The sequence below is a fragment of the Squalius cephalus genome (assembly GCF_949319135.1).
Source record: "Squalius cephalus genome assembly, chromosome: 7".
Classification (NCBI taxonomy): domain Eukaryota; kingdom Metazoa; phylum Chordata; class Actinopteri; order Cypriniformes; family Leuciscidae; genus Squalius; species Squalius cephalus.
In genome coordinates this window covers 46,733,492-46,752,340 of record NC_137128.1, presented here as the reverse complement: position 1 = coordinate 46,752,340, position 18,849 = coordinate 46,733,492, and the positions used below count along the sequence as shown (strand labels likewise).

The following is an 18,849-nucleotide window of genomic DNA, read 5'->3' as shown; positions in this document are numbered from 1 at the left end:
AATTTTATTTCAGTTTTAGTAATTTTAGTGCGTCAAGTAAATTAAAATGTGAGAGGTTTCTTTGGCAACTAGCTTAAATAAAATAAGTTTAAGGTTTTTTTATATTTATATATTTATATTTATATTTTTTATTAAAAAAAAATATTTTTTATTTTTTTTATTATTATTTTTTATTTTTTATTTTTTTATTATTTTATTTATTTTTTTCCCCAGTGAGATTGTTTAGTGGTTTTAGTTGTAAAGCGGTTCCTGTGTGCTTCCCGGTGTTTTCCTCTGTAACGTCCGGCGTGTTCCTCAGGATTCGGAGAGTGTGGAGATCATGCTGGGAGTGTGTTCCAGCGGCCTCCTCGTCTACAGGGATAAACTGCGCATCAACCGCTTCGCCTGGCCCAAAATCCTCAAGATCTCCTACAAGAGGAACAACTTCTACATCAAGGTCCGGCCCGGAGAGGTGAGGCGCGTCTCGCTCGTCTTCAGGTCTGAGTGCGGTAGATCGAGATCTGAAACGCTTTGCTCTCTCTCTCTCTCTCTCTCTCTCTCTCTCTCTCTCTCTCTCTCTCTCTCTCTTCATCAGCTCGAACACTTCGAGAGCACAATCGGCTTCAAACTCCCAAATCACAAAGCAGCGAAGAGGCTGTGGAAAGTGTGTGTGGAACATCATACCTTCTTCAGGTGAGAGAGATCTATCTATCTATCTATCTATCTATCTATCTATCTATCTATCTATCTATCTGTCTATCCATCCATCATTAACAGTAGGTAGAACATCATGGATGAGTATGTTAGCGGTCACTGACGCGTGTTCTGGTTCTGGCGTCTGATAGGCTGGTTTCCCCTGAGGCTCCGCCCAAACGCTTCCTGTCGCTGGGCTCGAAGTTTCGCTACAGCGGCCGAACTCAAGCTCAGTCGCGCAGAGCGAGCGCTCAGATCTCGCGAGCAGCTCCTCAGTTCCAGCGGAGGAACACCGTCACCGCCAGCATGGACAGCAGTACGCAACACACACACACACACACACACACACACACACACACACACACACACACACACACACACTCACACTCACTCACACTCACTCACACACACTCACTCACTCACTCACACTCACTCACACACACACACATTTTCTGAATTATTGAAAGATGTTTAATGTATGTGTCTGTGATCAGCACCAGCATCGGTCACCCATGACGACGTGAAGAAGAACAACAAACCTGCTGTTGCTACGGACGACCTCATCGTCACGGAAACACCCGAGAAGAAGCCGGAGGAGTTGAACTCAGTGGAGGAGGAGAACAAAACCAACAGTGACGAATCAGAACAAGCCCCGCCCACTTCTGTCACCAAGGTAACGGTCACATGGTCACACGATTTCCTGCTGTAGATGATCTGAGAAATATATATTTTTCTCAAATTGTTTTCCATTTTAATTTAATTTTAATAATCAAAATGAATGTTTAATCAATTGAATTCATAAAACTTTGACAATTTATTAAAATCTTATTATTTTAGTGAAATTTATTTTTTTCAAAATTTGGTTTTATTTTTTCTCCAATTCGGTTTTCTGTTTTAATAACCAAAATGAATGCTTTATCAATAGAATTCATAAAATCTTAACAATAATAGTGCCCTATGAAGTGTTATATTATTAATTAATTAATATTAATATTAATATTCACCAAGACCATTAAGCGTACAGCTTTTGATTTATTCATCCAAATGTTGCCAATTTCCGTGACACTCCACATTATATTGTAAACTCCTTTTTATTAACCGGATTCTAGTTATGAAGTGAACCATAAATGTGTAGAATTAGAGTATGTTAATAAAGCTTAACTTTCTGTCCTGTCATTAACCAACTTCTCGTTTCTCTTTTCCACTGCACGTTTAAACACGCATACGTTTTCATAAATGTTTCCCTTGGCGTCCACACTACATTATACTGTATATTCCTTTTTTATGACTGGATTCTAGTTATGAAGTGAACTATAAATGTATAGAATTAGAGTATGTTTAATAGGGCTGGGTAAAAAATATCGATTTCTCGATTTTATCATTTTTACGAACCGATATCGATTCTTAAATCCCAAGACTCGATTAGTCGTCCTGTTTTCAGTTGATGAATGAATGTAACATTGTAGCGCATCCCATCCAATAAATCACAGTAATCTTTGTGCTTTGTTATTATTGATATGAAACAAAGTCTCAGATTTCAAATTACGTCCATTTTCTTACGAAATTGAAAAACATAAATAGTGTTTTGTCGCTGTGGCGTGAGATCGCTCTGGCTCAGCTCTAGAGAAGCACATGATCTTCTCCTCCGCCTTAATAACACCAGTTACAGCGCGAGATAAACATGAGTGAGCTTCTGAAAGTGTGTTAAAAGGTAGAGTACAACTTATGGAAGTCCGTATCATGTGACATGGAGTCGCCCAATCAGTGTTTCAACCGTGGAAAGACGTCAGTAAAACAGCTTGTAAACAATGTCATATAACGTCACATTTACCTCAGAAAAACCACATCCAGTGACCATAAACTCGTCAGTCAGCGAGAAGAATTAACTCTAGAGGAGCATTCTGCTAAATATATGCACCATATTACATATTCATTATAATTTTTAATGTTCTTCAATTTTTAATGTATGTTTGAATAAAGTTTTTTATGACAGCCACCATTTAAATGTTTATATTTCATATAACTTTATTATTATAAAAATAAATAAAAGTGTAATTTAAGTGTTTGTAACTACTCCCATAGTTTACAGCATTAGTGAAGAGATTTGTTTTCCTTGAGAAAGTTTGCCATGTATTGAACCTGATATCCAAAATAATCAATATTGAATCGAATTGAATTGGAATCAAAATCGAATCGAATTGTGAAATTTGTGTCAATACCCAGCCCTAGATTTGATTTTTTTAGCTTAACAATCAATTAATGCTCTTTTCTGTCCTGTCACTAACCAGCTTCTCTTTTCTCGCTTCTCTTTTCCACTGCACATTTAAAACATGCATACATTTCCATACATATTTCCCTCGGCATCCACACTTTCATACTTTCCCATTTTTTTCACTTAAAAAAAAAAAAATCCCACTTTTTTTCCCACTTCTTTCCCTCTTTTTTTCACCTGTTTTTTTTTTTTACATTTTTCTCCCACTTTTTTCCCGTTTTTCTCCCCACTTTTTTCACTTTTTTTCTCTCTCACTTCTTTCCCACTTTTTTTCACTTTTTTCACTTTTTTTTCTCTCTCACTTCTTTCCCACTTTTTTTCACTTTTTTCACTTTTTTTTTTTTTTTTTTGGTCCCTCATTTCTCCGCCGTTCTCATCAGTCCTGTCCCTATTCCTCGGATCCATTGGGATCTGAGCTCTCCCTCCCGTCCTCTCCGGTCTCGTCCACTAAAGTGCGCAGGAGACGGCGAGAGAGCAGCCGTAAGCGCGCGTCCTCCGTCAGTCCTGCTAAAACCACGGCGGGTTGCCGGCGGCGACAGGCTCAGGCGGACCGTAAAGCGGCTCTCCTGGAAGAGCGAGCGCTGCTTCTCTCCGCACGCAAACAGAGACTGGACCAGAACCGGAGCAACGCCGGCACGCTCTTCTCCTTCTCCCTTCATCTCCCCGACATGTCCTCGCTCCTGGACGACGACGGTTACCTGACGTTCCCCGATCTCACCGAGCTCCGCTTTCTCCCGGAGAGTTTGCATCACTTCATGCCCATTAAATCCCCCTCGCTCATCCCCTGCTTCCTCTTCATCTTCTTCTTCCTCCTGTCCACGTCGTTCTCGGTGCCGTACGCGCTCACGCTGTCCTTCCCGCTGGCGCTGTGTCTCTGCTACCTGGAGCCCAAAGCCGCGTCGCTAGGCTCGTCTCTCGCGCAGGGCTTCCAGGACAGCTCAGACGACGAGGTGTGTGACGGATCTGACGGAGTGTGAAGTGTGTGTTTCTCATCTCAGTTCCTTCTCATTCATGACATCCCTGGAGTTATTGTCATCAGTGTTGTTTGGAAAAACCGGAAGACTGCTCACTTCACCATACCTAGAGATTGGCATGGTTTTATTTCAGTTAGCCTAATAGCTAGTTTGATTTGCATTGAGAGATGATCTTATGGAAAGTACCCCATGCCAATCTCTAGATATGGTGAAGGCTATGTGATGATGTGGGGCTATTTTAATTCCAAAGGCCAAGGGAACTTTATCAGGATGCATAGTATCCTGGATCCATGAAGTAACTGGGCTTTAAAAATAAAAATCTGCCTGCCTCTATGGGAATTTAACATAGGGGTGTCCAAACTTATGCACCCTGTATTTTAAGGAAGAACATTTATTTATTTACCATACATTATTCATTCACAAAGAAAATTGGTGTCCTTAAAGGTTGGATTTTTCCTAATTTTTTAAATTAAGGCATTAAGTTCAGTTTCCAAAAGATGATTTTTTATTCCTCTTTTTAGTCAACTTTAGTATGGGTGTCTAAACTTATGCATAGCACTGTATATATATATATATATATATATATATATTAGGGGTGGAACGGTACATGTATTCGTATTGAACCGAAATGGTACGGGCGTCACGGTTCGGTGCATAAATTTACACGGAGAATACACGGTATAAAAATAATTAAAACTCGCGTGCAAATTAATTAATGTAATAGAGAGAGAGAGAGAGAGAGAGAGAGAGAGAGGCGCGGGCGCGATCGAGAAGTCGCAAAGTGTTTACTTATATTTGTGCATGTATGTGTGCGTGTGTGTGTGCGCGTGTGTGCGCGTGTGTGTGTGTGTCTGTGTGTGTGTGTGTGTGTGTGTGTGTGTGTGTGTGTTAGGCGCGGGCGCGATCAAACAGTGGAAACATAAAAACATACTCCGTTTTGCTTATACAGGACATCATTCAAACTGCAAAGTGTTTAAGTTACTGTTAATTAAAATTTTAAGGAAAACAAATATATTAATCTGAAATGTTGCAAATTAATTAATTTAAAATTCATTCAGGTACAACTACCAAACATATCTCAAGGTCTTTTTATTAATTTAATTAATAAACTAATTATATAAAACTATTGTCAGTGCACTACAAATAAACTGGCTCTTTTACCAGTTTATTTGTAGTGCAGCAAAGGAAAGTAAATTACTTAAGCCTTGTATTTTTTAAATACAAGGCTTAAGTAATTTACTTTCCTTTGGTGGTCCAGCCTGAGACATGCACAAGCCTTCTGCATTTCTGTTTTGCTTTTCCCTCCATTGTACCGAACTCGTACCGAACCGTGACTTCTGTGTACCGTTCCACCCATAATATATCTGTGTGTGTGTGTTGTCATGATCTTGAAAGACATTTCACAAAACTCATCTTCAGATTTGAGTCTGGAGGACATTTGGTTGATTTCACCCGTGTCTCGCTGCATGTGTCAGCATGTGTAACGCAGTCGATCCTCCATCTGTGAGTGAAGTGTCCGGTGTCCGGCTCATCTGAATGTCCTCCTCTGGATAAAGAGTGTTTTGCTTGTTCTCCTCCTCACACACACCAGCGTCTGGTTCATCTGTGTTTTATTCGCCACATCATTCCTTCATTTCGAGTCGCATCCCTGCATGATCTTCATGAAGAACATCTATGTGAAGTTTGATCTGTTTCTCCTTTATCGCTGCGATCCGGTCTTTGATCCGTCAGACCGACAGCGAGCAAACCGACTTCGCGTGTGACGACGACTCGACGGCGACTGAGGTGTGTTTGCGTTCGTCTTAATTCTCAATGTGCTTGTGAAACGAGTTAATAATGAGTGTGTCTCACGTCCTCTCTTTCACCCAAACTCATTATAGTCTGACTTTGAGGACAACACTGACATGAGGACACAGGTACTGAGATCCAGAAACCAGTTCGAGGAGGTTTGATGGTCTTGAACTGGTTAAGCCAGAGAATCCAAATAAACCAGCAAAGACCAGCAAACCTTTTCTTTTTCAAGCCATTTCAACAGGAATCATCCATCAGCTCTCACAGTCTCCGTCATCACCACATGTTTGCTTGTGTTTATTTTGACGAGTGAAATGTTTCAGATGTGGATTTAGTTGCTGAAAGCGTTTTCTTTCCCCCACTCTTTCTCTAGTATAGTTTCATAAAACGGATTAAAGGAGAGAACGTGTTTGTCAAGCACAGTAATCTCATGTTGGAGGTTTGTGAAGCATGAGGTGGTGTGTGTGTGTGTGTGTGTGTTTTGGATTAAACTGGTGCTCATATGATCATATGAGCCGGTGAATAACTGTAAACTGCAGTCGATCCTAACAGCACTTGCTCTTATTTTAGTTTCAAGTCCTCGCATGAATTAAACCATTTGAAATTTCCAAATTGCACAAACAGATCTTTGTGTTTAACATGATCACAGTGTGATAAACGTCAATGAAACACTGAAGCCCAAAGTATACTTGTTTTTTATCCGCTACGTTTGAACAAGTAGCCTTTTAAAGTTCACTCCATTTGATAGCATTCGTTCACACACATGTGCTTTAGAAAGTTTCATCTTTGCCCAGTGTCTGCGCTATTTCTCTCCAGAAGTCATGAACGATAAAAATGTTGTTGCATTTTTTTAAACTAAAGTTGCGGGCGTCTGTTGTTCTTCAGGTGTTTTGTTGTTGTTGTTGTGTGTCTTTAGTTTCGTTTTCTACTGAGAGACAACGGTCCAGTGCTGCCACCTTGTGGAACAACTGATTAGTGCAAAACGAGTATGTGCAACATACAGTCGTACTTATCTGCTGACAAAATTTGCATAATACGCACTTGTACACGTACAAATCGCAGCACACTTTGGGCTTAATTATTTGCATTTTCTTGAACATTTACACAACAATGTACATCACATATAATAACAAAACAAGCAAACAAACAAACACCGGGGCTCATATTACATGAAAAGTGCAATAGCACTAACCTACATTGGATACTTTGGGCTTAATTTAGCAGGAAGCTTTAAGCAATGAAAAATATGGAAGCTTGTTTCCTCCACGGAATAAATAAATAAATAAAAAACTAGGTAATTGCAACTTTTTTTTCGAAATAAGTTTATATCTCACAATTCTGACTTTTTTATAAACAGATTTTAATAACCCTTATCCTAACACCCGAGAAAATTGCAAGATGTAAAATCATAATTATGAGTTTATAACTCGCAACTCAAAGAAAATGGGTCTGAATTTTGAGATAAAAAGTCGCAATTACCTTCTTTTTAAAATTCCGTGCGGAAACAAACTCCCAATCGCTGCGTCTGAAATCACTTACTTGTGAGTAGGTATTACATTTGAATTTGAATTTACTTCTAAAAGAATATGGTTTGTATGAAGGAAATTCAGGCGTACTATATCCGCCATGTTGTTATTGTCACGTGACCTGCCAGCGTCAGTTGCGTCGCTTCACTAGCATTCATAAATCCTCTCCCGTGGCCTCATGGGATAGTAAAGTGTCTGTGAGATGAACACTTCAGAATCTCACCGGAAGACGTACAGTCAAACCAACATATATTCAGACACCTTCAACATTTCTCACATTATCACAGTTTATTCGCTATAGTTTAGAAAATGGTGATAAAATATGAGCAGAACTCAGCTGATATTTGACTGGTTTTGTCCGTCCTTCTGTTAGACTGTCTCACACATGAATTATGTTGAATATCTGTCAGCTGTTAAATTTAACTACACAATTAGATAATACCAGTTTAGCTCAACCAATCACCAAGCAATGCTTCATTGTGTTCAGTCTGTGTGTGAAAAGAGCATTAGCAATTAAAGACAACACACTTCAGCAAAACATGATCAGCTCAAAGTGTCCCAATCATTTTTGGTCCCAAATGTTACTGGTAGTCACTATATGAAGAGTTTGTGGGTATAATATGTCACAGTTTACTTTATTTTGCTCTCCTCACTTACATAAATGAACTATAGCGTCAAGTAAAAAATATAAAAAATGATATCAGGTGTCTGAATAATGTTTTATTTGACTATTTACTTTTCGGCTACTGTGAATTCGGACACATACTCTGTTGGCGCATACTCTACAGTAGGGAAGTATTTGATTTCGGACGCAGCGAATGACACTTGTTTGAAATCTCTGTAATGCCCCGCCCCATTTTGATCTTTCGCTGTGCTGTGATTGGTGGATCAGGAGACAGACACGCCCACAGAACTAATGCAGCATCAGCTGAGCGTCAGTGAGCTGAAGAGGTCGTTTTTGGAGATGCGTTGTGAAGCGTCCGGTGTGAATGAGTGGGACATGAGGCTGTCCTCGTCCCCTCGACTCTGTGCTCGACTGGACGAGTCTTCATCCATTATACCACTCGTGTGCGCACTGGAAGTAAGACGTGTGCGGTTGGAGTGACACTAATGTTCATTTAATAACAGATCTGCTCTTTAACTTGCTAACTGTTAGTATTCCAGTGGTGGGGCACTTGGTGTGCGTCTTATACACATCACATATTGTAATAATCATCAAAATTAGGTATCATTTGAAAGCTTTAACACTGGTTTGAAACGGCACTTAAAAACCTTTTAGCATCTCAATTTTTGTGATGTCAACTTCATATTTGGATCACAACTTGGTTAGACATATGGCTTTGATTTTATTGCGGTTTTAGAGCCAAATTATTTTGGAAAATGTTTATTTTGTATAATATAAAAGTACATTTGCTTTAGTGCTTTCAGATCTTCTTTAAAAAGGTCTGTATTCAAAGCATTCATGACCTGCAGCCATTTAAGTTCAGATCTGTGTTAACCGGTTAGAGGGATAGTTTGACCAAATATGAAGATTTATTTACTCCCCTTCATGATGTCGTTTTATCTGTGGAACCGACACAGAAAGTTTATGGAAGAATCTTCATGTAGCTCTTTTTCAATAGTGAATATTAACTCTAAAAATAACAAAAACTCTGTATCATAACTGTTCGAGTTGCTTGGACTCGTGTTTGGAGTTGATAAGAGCCGTCAAATGGAGAAAATGAAATAGCAGTAATGGGTTTTTTTTAATGGCATGGATTTCTGCTGAATGTTTAGGATTTTTATCATATGTAGATGTAAAACATCTTATGTAATCTTAAACTGCTGTGTTTTTTTGGGCCAAGCACCAAAAGTGCCTATTGTGTTCGCCAGTGGCGGTTCTAGACCATTTCAACTGGGGGGGCCAAGCTGGGGCTAGTTGTAGTATTAGAGGGGCCAGTTACATTTAGACCTTATTGTTGTCATATCATTTTCTGCACTGCACTGCCAGGCATTAACAGGCAAAAGACCATGTTTACAATCATTCAACAATGTATTTGCATTTCCATTATATTTTTACATTTGCATTACATATTCAGTATTAGCAGTGGTTAAAGTGGGATTTGGCAGGTGGGGGAACCCTCAAATTTTGTGTAGGTGCAACAGGGAAAAATGACTCACGTGGGACAACATATTGAGTATTGTGGTATATTAATACTTTTTGGGACAAGAGTGTCACTGTGGCACAATACTTATTTAATACTTATTTTAATGTTTTTATTTTGGTCCACTACATCTACACTGATATGATGAAGATACGGAACACAACCTTTTTTTTCACAATGTAAATGTAAAGATAAAAATGGGAAGTCAAAACTGACTCAAATGTGAGTTAGGGGGGTTCGGGGGCATACTCCCCCGAGAAAATTTGGATTTCTCTGACCTACAAATGTGCAATTTGGGGCTTTTGAAGGCCAAAAAAAAAAAAAAAAAAAAAAAAAAAACCTTGATAGGAAATAGCTTTAAAATTTTGTCAGATATTTGTCAACACCTGCTCTCTCCTCATCTTCATCTTTCTTTTTCTCTCAGTATTCTTATCCTGGCCTGTTTCTTCCCCTCCTAAAGCTGAACTTTGACTGATAGTCTTTCATTTTCGTCTGTGTCAGTGAAGAAAGTAACCATAGGCTCAACTGATATTTATATGTTTTATGAATCATTTTCTGTTAAGTTAATTCACTCAAGGCTACCAGGAAAGCTGTAGCCTAAGTCAGTATTGCCAATAGGAACCTTCTACAAGCTGTGGAATTTGAAATCGTCTGTTTTTAAATGTTAAAAGTAATTTTAAATAATACAAATTATAGTCTACGTTTAACGCAGTTGGTGTAATTGGCAGACGTTCCGTTAGGCATCAAGCGCTGTGGAAACGCGTCAAAGCATTCTCATGTATAAATATATATAATAAATAATAAATATATATAATATAATAATAAATAATAAAATATATTACAAGGGGAAATCTGTTATCTGACACTGTGGACCTGTGATATAGGTTTTCACCAGCTTTAGTGCATATACAACATACAATTAAATTATGCTTATTTTAAATGTATTGTGCAGACTAGGTATAAAAAATATAGGAAAAACCATGATAATACGAAACGCTTCAAAACAAAGCGCACAAAGCGCGTATGCGCATCGCGGGTGCAGAATGATGTGCTCAAAGCAACATGGAGTCACAGTGTTCAGCGCTGCGCTGCACAAGTGCGCATTTAAAAGTTCACGGCACAGAGCGAAAAAATGTCGAGCGCACAAATCCTAGTGTATATCTGTCCAACAGTTTATTGATAATTTGTTTCTTAACAGTTTTAAATTCCAGTTATTGTGCGTTTGATGCCGATTCATCATCAGTCTTTGTGATCTAACAGGCACACAGCGAGTCATTTAAAAACAACAACAAACATAAAATACAAATAGCCTACATAAAATAAAGTCATTGTATGCAAATCCACAGCCTTGTATCTACAGATCAAGCATTATAATGTGAATATACCATATTGGAGAGAGTTTTACCGTGCATCCTGCTGTAACCGGACGAGGCGCGCGCGCTGTTCGAATAGGCTACTGAATGGAGATGATCGAATGATTGACAGCCGCAGAGGAGGGAAAAGGAGTTTAATGTTAAACTTCTGTAATGCGTTTAATAAAAATACAACATATTTTACTCACCATATTTCCTTCTTTGCTTGAACTATAATATTCGCGCAAAACGTCCACCAACTTCTGAATAGAAAAAAAACCCCTGCAGATCGGCTTTAAGCTCTCACTCTAGAAAATGTGTGGGTAAAATTTGTTCCGCGTTGCCACTGTCTAATAACGGATGTGAAAAACAAAGATAGCAAAAAAACAGTTTTGTAAAAATTATTTCACACTCCACATTTAGGGGGGCCACAAGGGGGTCCAAGCTTGTTGTCACAGGGGCACTGGCCCCCCCCCTGGCCCCCCTCTAGAACCGCCAGTGGTGTTCGCTAGTGGTGTTCTTCTTTTTCTTCTTCTTCCTCTTCCATGGCAGCCCATTGAACCATATGGTAAAAAGTTATGAAATTTGGGACACTGATAGAGGACAGTCTGAACATTAACCACACCAATTTTGGAGTCTCTAACTCAATCCCTCTAGCGCCACCAACTGTCCAAATATAATCACTTTTGAACCATAAGGGCTAGAAACTAAATTCAAGATGATTCGATTGTCATTGAATTTTCCCGAAAAACATACTTTTTCGAACTAGTCTTAGACTGTTTTGCTGATTTTCACCAAAACTGGCTCAGATCATCTTCAGACCATGGCGACAAAAAAAACATGTAATTCAAGTTGATTCATCAAACCGATCTTGAATAACGCACTAGCAAATTTGACGAAGAGCACGTCAAAATTAACATGAGGCTATATCTCCGCAACGCTTAAGTGTAAGCTTACCAAACTTGGTGCGTGTTATGACATCGATGACCTGTGGGTACCTGTACAGTTTCAGCACAGTGCCACCTAGTGGTGAGGAGAAATGAAAATTTGTTGCTTTTTTTTTTTTTTTTTTTTTTGGTGTTGCTTCTCAACAGTTTGACCAAAAAATGGTCTCATGGTCAAAAGTTATAAGCAGTTATTTCAAATTACAAGTGATTGTATTTATGGGTTTTTGACCGTTTGCTTAAAACCGCCTCCAAATATCTTTACTCATTTTTGCAGTTGGTCTGACGAGTTTTATCTCCTCATTCTGCCTCTGTGGTGCTTGGCCCCTTAATTACTGCTTGGAGCTATATTTATTTGTTTCTTGTTTTTTATTTTTCTATTTTTGTTGTATTCATGCAGCTATTGTATATCTTGCATTAACATTTCTACTACTACTATTAGAATAACTGAGTGAATAACTTTATTTCACAGTGTGTTTTGAGGACTAACTCATCTCCTCAACCTGGTTGTGTGTTAAGCTTATATTGACTCATAATAGAGTGTTAAGTGGTTTAACCCATAAACATCATTCCTGACTGTCAGGTTACAGGCGTTTGGTAGTTTCCAAGGCAGAGTTAAACTTTTTTTTTTTTTTTTTTTTGAAGCATTTTGTTTGTGAAAATAAACATCCATCCTGTGTGTGTTTTTGTTTTTTGTTTTAACGTGACTGATGATTATTCCTGCATGATCACTCATTCTATGCTTTATAAGAGGCATTTTCACTCCACCAACCTCTTATAGGTTTAGCTAATTTAACTCTGGTGTTTATCGGCCCTGTCTTCTGTGTCTGTAGATGTCAGAGGAGGATAAAGCCGAACCTGAAGATGTTGCAGTAAAGCCGGATCTCAATGTTGAGGTTAGACATTACTGTTTATTACATCATGCATGCATGTATTCACTGCTCGCATTTATGGCTGTTTATTTTATTAAGACAAGAGCATATGTAGGTCATATATCATGCCAAAAATTAAAGTCATTTTCAAGTCATTTTTCTTCTCCGGAAAATGGAGAAAAAGACAAAATTACGAAGTAAGAAATTGGGTTTCATTTTATTTTAATGGTCCCTTTAACACATTCTGTTGACTACTAGTAACGTTGCACCTACATTTCTACTAACTCTCATTAGAGTGTTAGTAGAGTATTAGTAGACTTGTAGAGTTAGGGTTAGAATAAGTTGACATATAGATGCAAAGTCTGTTGGGAGACTATCACAATAAAGAGTTAGTAGATATTAAGCTGACAGTCTACTAATACTCTAATGAGAGTTAGTTAACATCTAGTTGCAAAGTTACTTATAGTCAACAGAATGTTCAAAAGGGACCATCAAAATAAAGTGTTACCAAGAAATTAGTTTCACCCTAAACTTACGGAATTCCAACCTCTTTGGAAACGGTTCTGAAATACAGTAGGAAAAGTGATTTACTCATCTTCTGAAGCTTATTTAACCCAGCGCCATGGTAACTCATGGGAACTCCTGCAAGAATCCAACTTTTGCCGTAATCTGTAAACCCTCCTTCACAGTCAACATGTTTCCTACAGTGTGCTTTATGAAACACTCGGCGTGTCCGTCTCACTGCGGGTTTTATCGCAGTCTTCAGACTCAAAGGGATTTTCAGAGGAGAATCCGTCTGACTGTGAGATGCCATTGGGATTTGTTTAATCTGTCTGGGAAACTTGTCTCGGAGATTAATAAAATGAGATTTAGATCTGCTAAACCATTGTGATTCACAGGTGAATCTTGGTCCTGTTTTCTGCTTGACATCTGTTGGATCGGCTGCATTGGTTTAATATCACACATAACTCTATTCTTAAAGAACAACTGCTTCTTCTGGTTTATTATGATCCATAAATTCTATAAAGGATCCATTAGGGGCTGATTTAGAGCCTTGACTCTTTTTCCACAGCGAGTGGCTGTTTGATTTGTTGATGTATTTGACGTTCTCTCATCATAGATAATATTACTGCTGTCCTTTCTTTTAAGACATTCAGTAAATCTACAAATTTATGTTGTTTCAAGAAGCTTGAAACAGAACCTTCGAGACCCTGAATTATGAAACAAAAACACATGAGGGTCGTATATCTCGGCCGCTGGCTTTAGTGAAGGACAGACATTCAGATCAGATCTTCTGGAATCAAAATAAACGGGATTATAGGAATCTTGTCAAGACAAGCCAGAGGAACATGGAACAGTAGTCTATCAGATATGGCATCTTAAAGTAACATCATGCAGGTATTGTAAATCTTTCAGATCAATAAGCGGATTGACTAATTTGACGTGTGAGAGAGAGTTCACGTTCACATCACGGTAATATTGCATGTTTTATGTTTTCATTTTAAGACAGTAGAGAGATGCAGGAATGTCTGAGAGGAAGAATTATGACCAAAGGACTCGAATCTGAGACACAGCCGCTTCTATGCTGCAAACACACACTTTGTTGGTAACTTTGGGGTCACTTGCTTCTGAAATATTTATGGATGGTACATTCTCAACTCACTATTGTGGCGGAGCTCATTTAAATATTGATGCTGTTGATGCAGCAAGTGGTTTTGCTCTGTAATAAACACTGTGAGAGTGACATGAAGTGTGCCGTTTTTGTCCCAGAGTTCAGTTGCCCCACAGGTGGAGGTGTGCTGTGAGACGCGGGCTCAAACTCCCTCTGCTGGTGAAAAAGAGAAGTATATGAAGGCCCTGAGTGAGGCCATCGCGATGGGGAGACGCTCTTCATGGGCTTCGAATAGAGAAGAAGGTGACGTTCTGGAGGATCAAGCATTAAACAGCAGAAGCTGTCATGAAGACTTGCTCCAAACCAGCTCAGAAACCCAGGAGATTCCTGCTGTAAACCCAGAAATCATTTGCCATGAAGAAGATGAAGATTTATTCCACATCTGGGATCCGAAACGCCAAAATATTGAGATTGAAGATGAAAACGGGGAAACTGCAATGGAAGAAACCACCGGAGAAACCCAAGACATTCCTGTTGGAATCCCAGAAATTATGTGCCGTGAAGATTTGCTCCAAATCTGGGATCCAAAACGCCAAAGTATTGAAGTTGAAATCAAGGAAACTGCAATGGAAACTCCATCTGTAGGAGAAGAAACCAGTTCAGAAACCCAAGAGATTCCTGCTAGAATCCAAGAAGTGACGTGCCATGAGGAAAATGAAGATTTGCTCCAAATCTGGGATCAGAAATGCCAAAGTATTGAGGTTAAAGAAATCAAGGAAACTGCAATGGAAGAAACCACCAGAGAAACCCAAGAGATTCCTGCTGGAATCCCTGAAATGATATGCCGTGAAGATAATGATGAAGGTTTGCTCCAAATCTGGGATTCAAAATGCGAAAGTATTGAAGTTGAAATTGAAATCAAGAAAACTGCAATGAAAACTCCATCTGGAGGAGAAGAAACCAGTCCAAAAACTCAAGAGATTCCTGCTAGAATCCCAGAAATGATATGCCGTGAAGAGGATGAAGATTTGCTCCAAATCTGGGATCCAAAACGCCAAAGTATTGAGATTGAAGTTAAAATAAAGGAAACTGCAATGGAAACTCCATCTGGAGGAGAAGAAACCAGTTCAGAAGCTCAAGAGATTCCTGCTAGAATCCAAGAAGTGACGTGCCATGAGGAAAATGAAGATTTACTCCAAATCTGGGATCTGAAAAACCAAAGTATTGAGGTCAAGGAAATCAAGGAAACTGCAATGGAAGAAACCACCCGAGAAACCCAAGAGATTCCTGCTGGAAACCCAGAAATAATTTGCCATGAAGAGGATGAAGATATATTCCACATCTGGGATCCAAAACGCCAAAGTATTGAGATTGAAGTTGAAATCAAGGAAATTGCAATGGAAACTCCATCTGGAGGAGAAGAAACCAGTTCAGAAACTCAAGAGATTCCTGCTAGAATCCAAGAAGTGACGTGCCATGAGGAAAATGAAGATTTGCTCCAAATCTGGGATCAGAAATGCCAAAGTATTGAGGTTAAAGAAATCAAGGAAACTGCAATGGAAGAAACCACCAGAGAAACCCAAGAGCAGAATGAGAATGAGATGTCGGCGTTGTTCCACAACCGCATTGAGAGTTTTGAGAGTTTTGATCAAGAACGTGTTGATGAAGCATTTGGAGAAACGTTTAACCGTTCTCAGCTCTTGTTTTTTAATGAAGAGGACGAGTCCATCAACTTGGAGACTCAATATTATGGAGAATTTCCACTTTATATGACATCTGATTCATCAGCTGAGCAGAACAAGATAGAAGACCAACCTCAAGCGAAGACCATCAACGTTAAAGATGAAGACGAGCAGTCAATGTTTCAAACGTCAGATATTATGAAAACAAAAGTGTTGCCCGGTCAAAATGAGGAGGATGAAGAGAATGAGCTGGTTTCTGGATCACATGAAGAACAGGAAGTAAAGCAGGAAGTGTATGAACATACAGTAGAGGTAATCAATCCCAGAATGCATCTGGGTCACCGTGTGTTTCCTAGCTGACACCGGCACTGACTAATGATGGAAATCCTCTCTTTCTTCTTTCTTCACGATTGGAAGTGTGTGATGAATGTGATTGATCACATTAAATACACAACGCTGCATGATCACAGATGTTGTTATAACACACACACACACACACACACACACGCATGTCATGAGCAGCTGGACTTTTCCATTTGCCACTCAAACTGCTGATTTTGTCTTCAACGCATGGTGGAATAAGAAACCATTTGTGACGTAAAGCCGAAAATAACAGTGATGAAGTTGCAAAATCCACCATTATGAAACAACGTGAGCTATAAAGCAGCTTTTCAGAAGATAATGTCATTATTCAGTTCAGTGTTGATTCAGTTTAGTTCAATTACAGTGTTTAATATTTGAAAATTCAATGTTGATTCAGTTTAGTTCAATAACAGTGTTTAATATTTTAAAATTAAATCCTGAAACCAGTTATATTTCAGCTATAAAGCAGCTCTATAGAAGACAATAATGTCATTGTGCAGTATAATGTTGATTCAGTTTAGTTTAATAACTGTGTCAATGTTGTAAAGTTTATCAATTATGAAACGAATTGAATTCCGCTATAATCAGCTCAAATTCAGTTCAATGTACAATGTAAAAATCTGTAAAATTGTTAAATATTATTACAATTTAAAATAACTGTTTTCTATTTTAATATAATTTAAAATGTAATTTATTCCTGTGATCAAATCTGAATTTTCTGCATCATTACTCCAGTCTTCAGTGTCACATGATCCTTCAGAAATCATTTTAATATGAGGATTTGATGCTCAAGAAACATTTATTATTATTATCAATGTTGAAAACGGTTGTGCACAATTTTATTTTTCAGGATTTTTTAATGAACAGAAAGTTAAAAAGAACAGCATTTATTCTAAATAGTAATGACATTTGTAAGGTTACAAAAGATTCTGTCACTTTTGATCAATTTAATACATCGTTGCTGAATAAAAGTATTAATTTCTTTAATTTCTTTCCACAAAAAAAGAAAATCTTACTGACCCAAAACTTTTGAACGGTAGTGTTTAATGTTACAAAACTTCCCATTTCAGAAAAATGCTGTTCTTTTGAACTTTCTATTTGTCAAAGAATCCTGAAATAAAATTACACAACTGTTTTCAACACTGATAATAATCATAAATGTTTCTTGAGCATCAAATCCTCATATTAGAGTGATTTCTGAAGGATCATGTGACACTGAAGACTGGAGTAATGATGCTGAAAATTAAGCTTTGATCACAGGAATAAATTACACTTTACTATATATTCACATAGAAAACAGATGATTTACATTACAATAATATTTCAGAACTATTTTTTTATCAAATAAATGCAGCCTTGGTGAGCAGAAGAGACTTCTTTTAAAAACATTAAAAATCTTACCGATCCCAAACTTTAGAACGGCAGTGTAAAAATGAATGCATGATGTTAAATGCAAAAAAATATTTTTCCTGTTGAATATCCTAAAATGTCACATTACAGAAGAGAAATGTTGAATTAGTGTTCCCTCATCACTTAAATGGAGTAATTGTCTAAAGTATGATTAACTGAAGTGTCAGTGTTCCAGCTGGATGTGAAGCTGATTGGAGGTTTTTCGATGCAGACGCACTTGATCGAGTCGAGTGTTTTAGCGTGATTTCTCTGTTCCAGAATCAGCCGTCGGAGGAGCCGAGTAAAGACGTTCCTGTGGTTCACACCGAGACCAAGACCATCACATACGAGTCTTCTGAGGTAAACACTCCTATTCCTGAGGATGTTTATGGCATGGCGGCTTTGTCAAGTCAAGTCTCCTTCATTTATACAGCGCTTTAACAATATAGACTGTTTCAAAGCAGCTTTACAGTGATAATAGGAGATTGCAGTAACAGAGATTGTTTAGGCTTTATAGCAGCTCTAGAATAAAGTTATCTAGAGTAACCCCTCCCCCCCCCATCTGTATTAAAACTGCACATTTTAGAGTGGCCTTTTATTGTGGCCAGCCCTAAGGCACACCTGTGCAATAATCATGCCGTCTAATCAGCATCTTGATATGCCACACCTGTGAGGTGGATGGATTATCTCGGCAAAGGAGAAGTGCTCACTTACACAGATTTAGACAGATTTGTGAACACTATTTGAGAGAAATAGGCCTTTTGTGTACATAGAAAAAGTCTTAGATCTTTGAGTTCAGCTCATGAAAAATGGGGGCAAAAACAAAAGTGTTGCGTTTATAATTTTGGTCAGTGTAAATACGTAAGATCGCTGTGAAAATACAGACCGGAAGACACAAGACAACGAGCGCGGGGCTACGTAAGCTCTATAGGTATACGCCTTTAATGCTTGTGTGTGTGTGTTTGAAGGTTGATGCGAATGGCGACTCGGATCCAGGCGTCCTCATGAGCGCTCAGACGATCACATCAGAGAACAACAGCACCACCACCACCACACACATCACTAAAGTCAGTGCAAACGCTCTCGTCTCATCTGTGTGTTTACACTCATCCTTCCCTCGTGGCTCAAAGTGATCCGAAAGCCCTACAATTATATATTTATTTATTTACAAAAAGCTTATTTGATTTAATTTTTTTAATGCATTTTTTTGGAGATTTTTTGTTATTTTTTATTTTGTTTACCTTTAAATTACTCGA

The 18,849-nt window shown here is 38.4% G+C and overlaps 1 protein-coding gene across 18 annotated transcripts in view; it reads left to right on the top strand.

Annotated features, from left to right (window-relative positions):
• The window catches only part of epb41l3b (erythrocyte membrane protein band 4.1-like 3b), a 59,619-nt gene that overhangs the window by 35,011 nt on the left and 5,759 nt on the right, over positions 1-18,849 (top strand). For 7 of the 18 annotated variants that reach the window (XM_079876972.1, XM_079876974.1, XM_079876975.1 and 4 more), the window contains 10 exons: positions 299-451; positions 575-672; positions 825-988; positions 1,167-1,345; positions 3,325-3,894; positions 5,650-5,703; positions 5,799-5,834; positions 12,509-12,571; positions 17,873-17,953; positions 18,562-18,660. In XM_079876972.1, coding sequence (XP_079733098.1) covers positions 299-451; positions 575-672; positions 825-988; positions 1,167-1,345; positions 3,325-3,894; positions 5,650-5,703; positions 5,799-5,834; positions 12,509-12,571; positions 17,873-17,953; positions 18,562-18,660 — 1,497 coding nt within the window. Of the gene's footprint in view, positions 1-298; positions 452-574; positions 673-824; positions 989-1,166; positions 1,346-3,324; positions 3,895-5,649; positions 5,704-5,798; positions 5,835-6,082; positions 6,149-8,127; positions 8,317-12,508; positions 16,154-17,872; positions 17,954-18,561; positions 18,661-18,849 lie in introns of those variants that run through there. The other 11 variants (XM_079876967.1, XM_079876965.1, XM_079876962.1 and 8 more) reach the window with 5 other exon arrangements.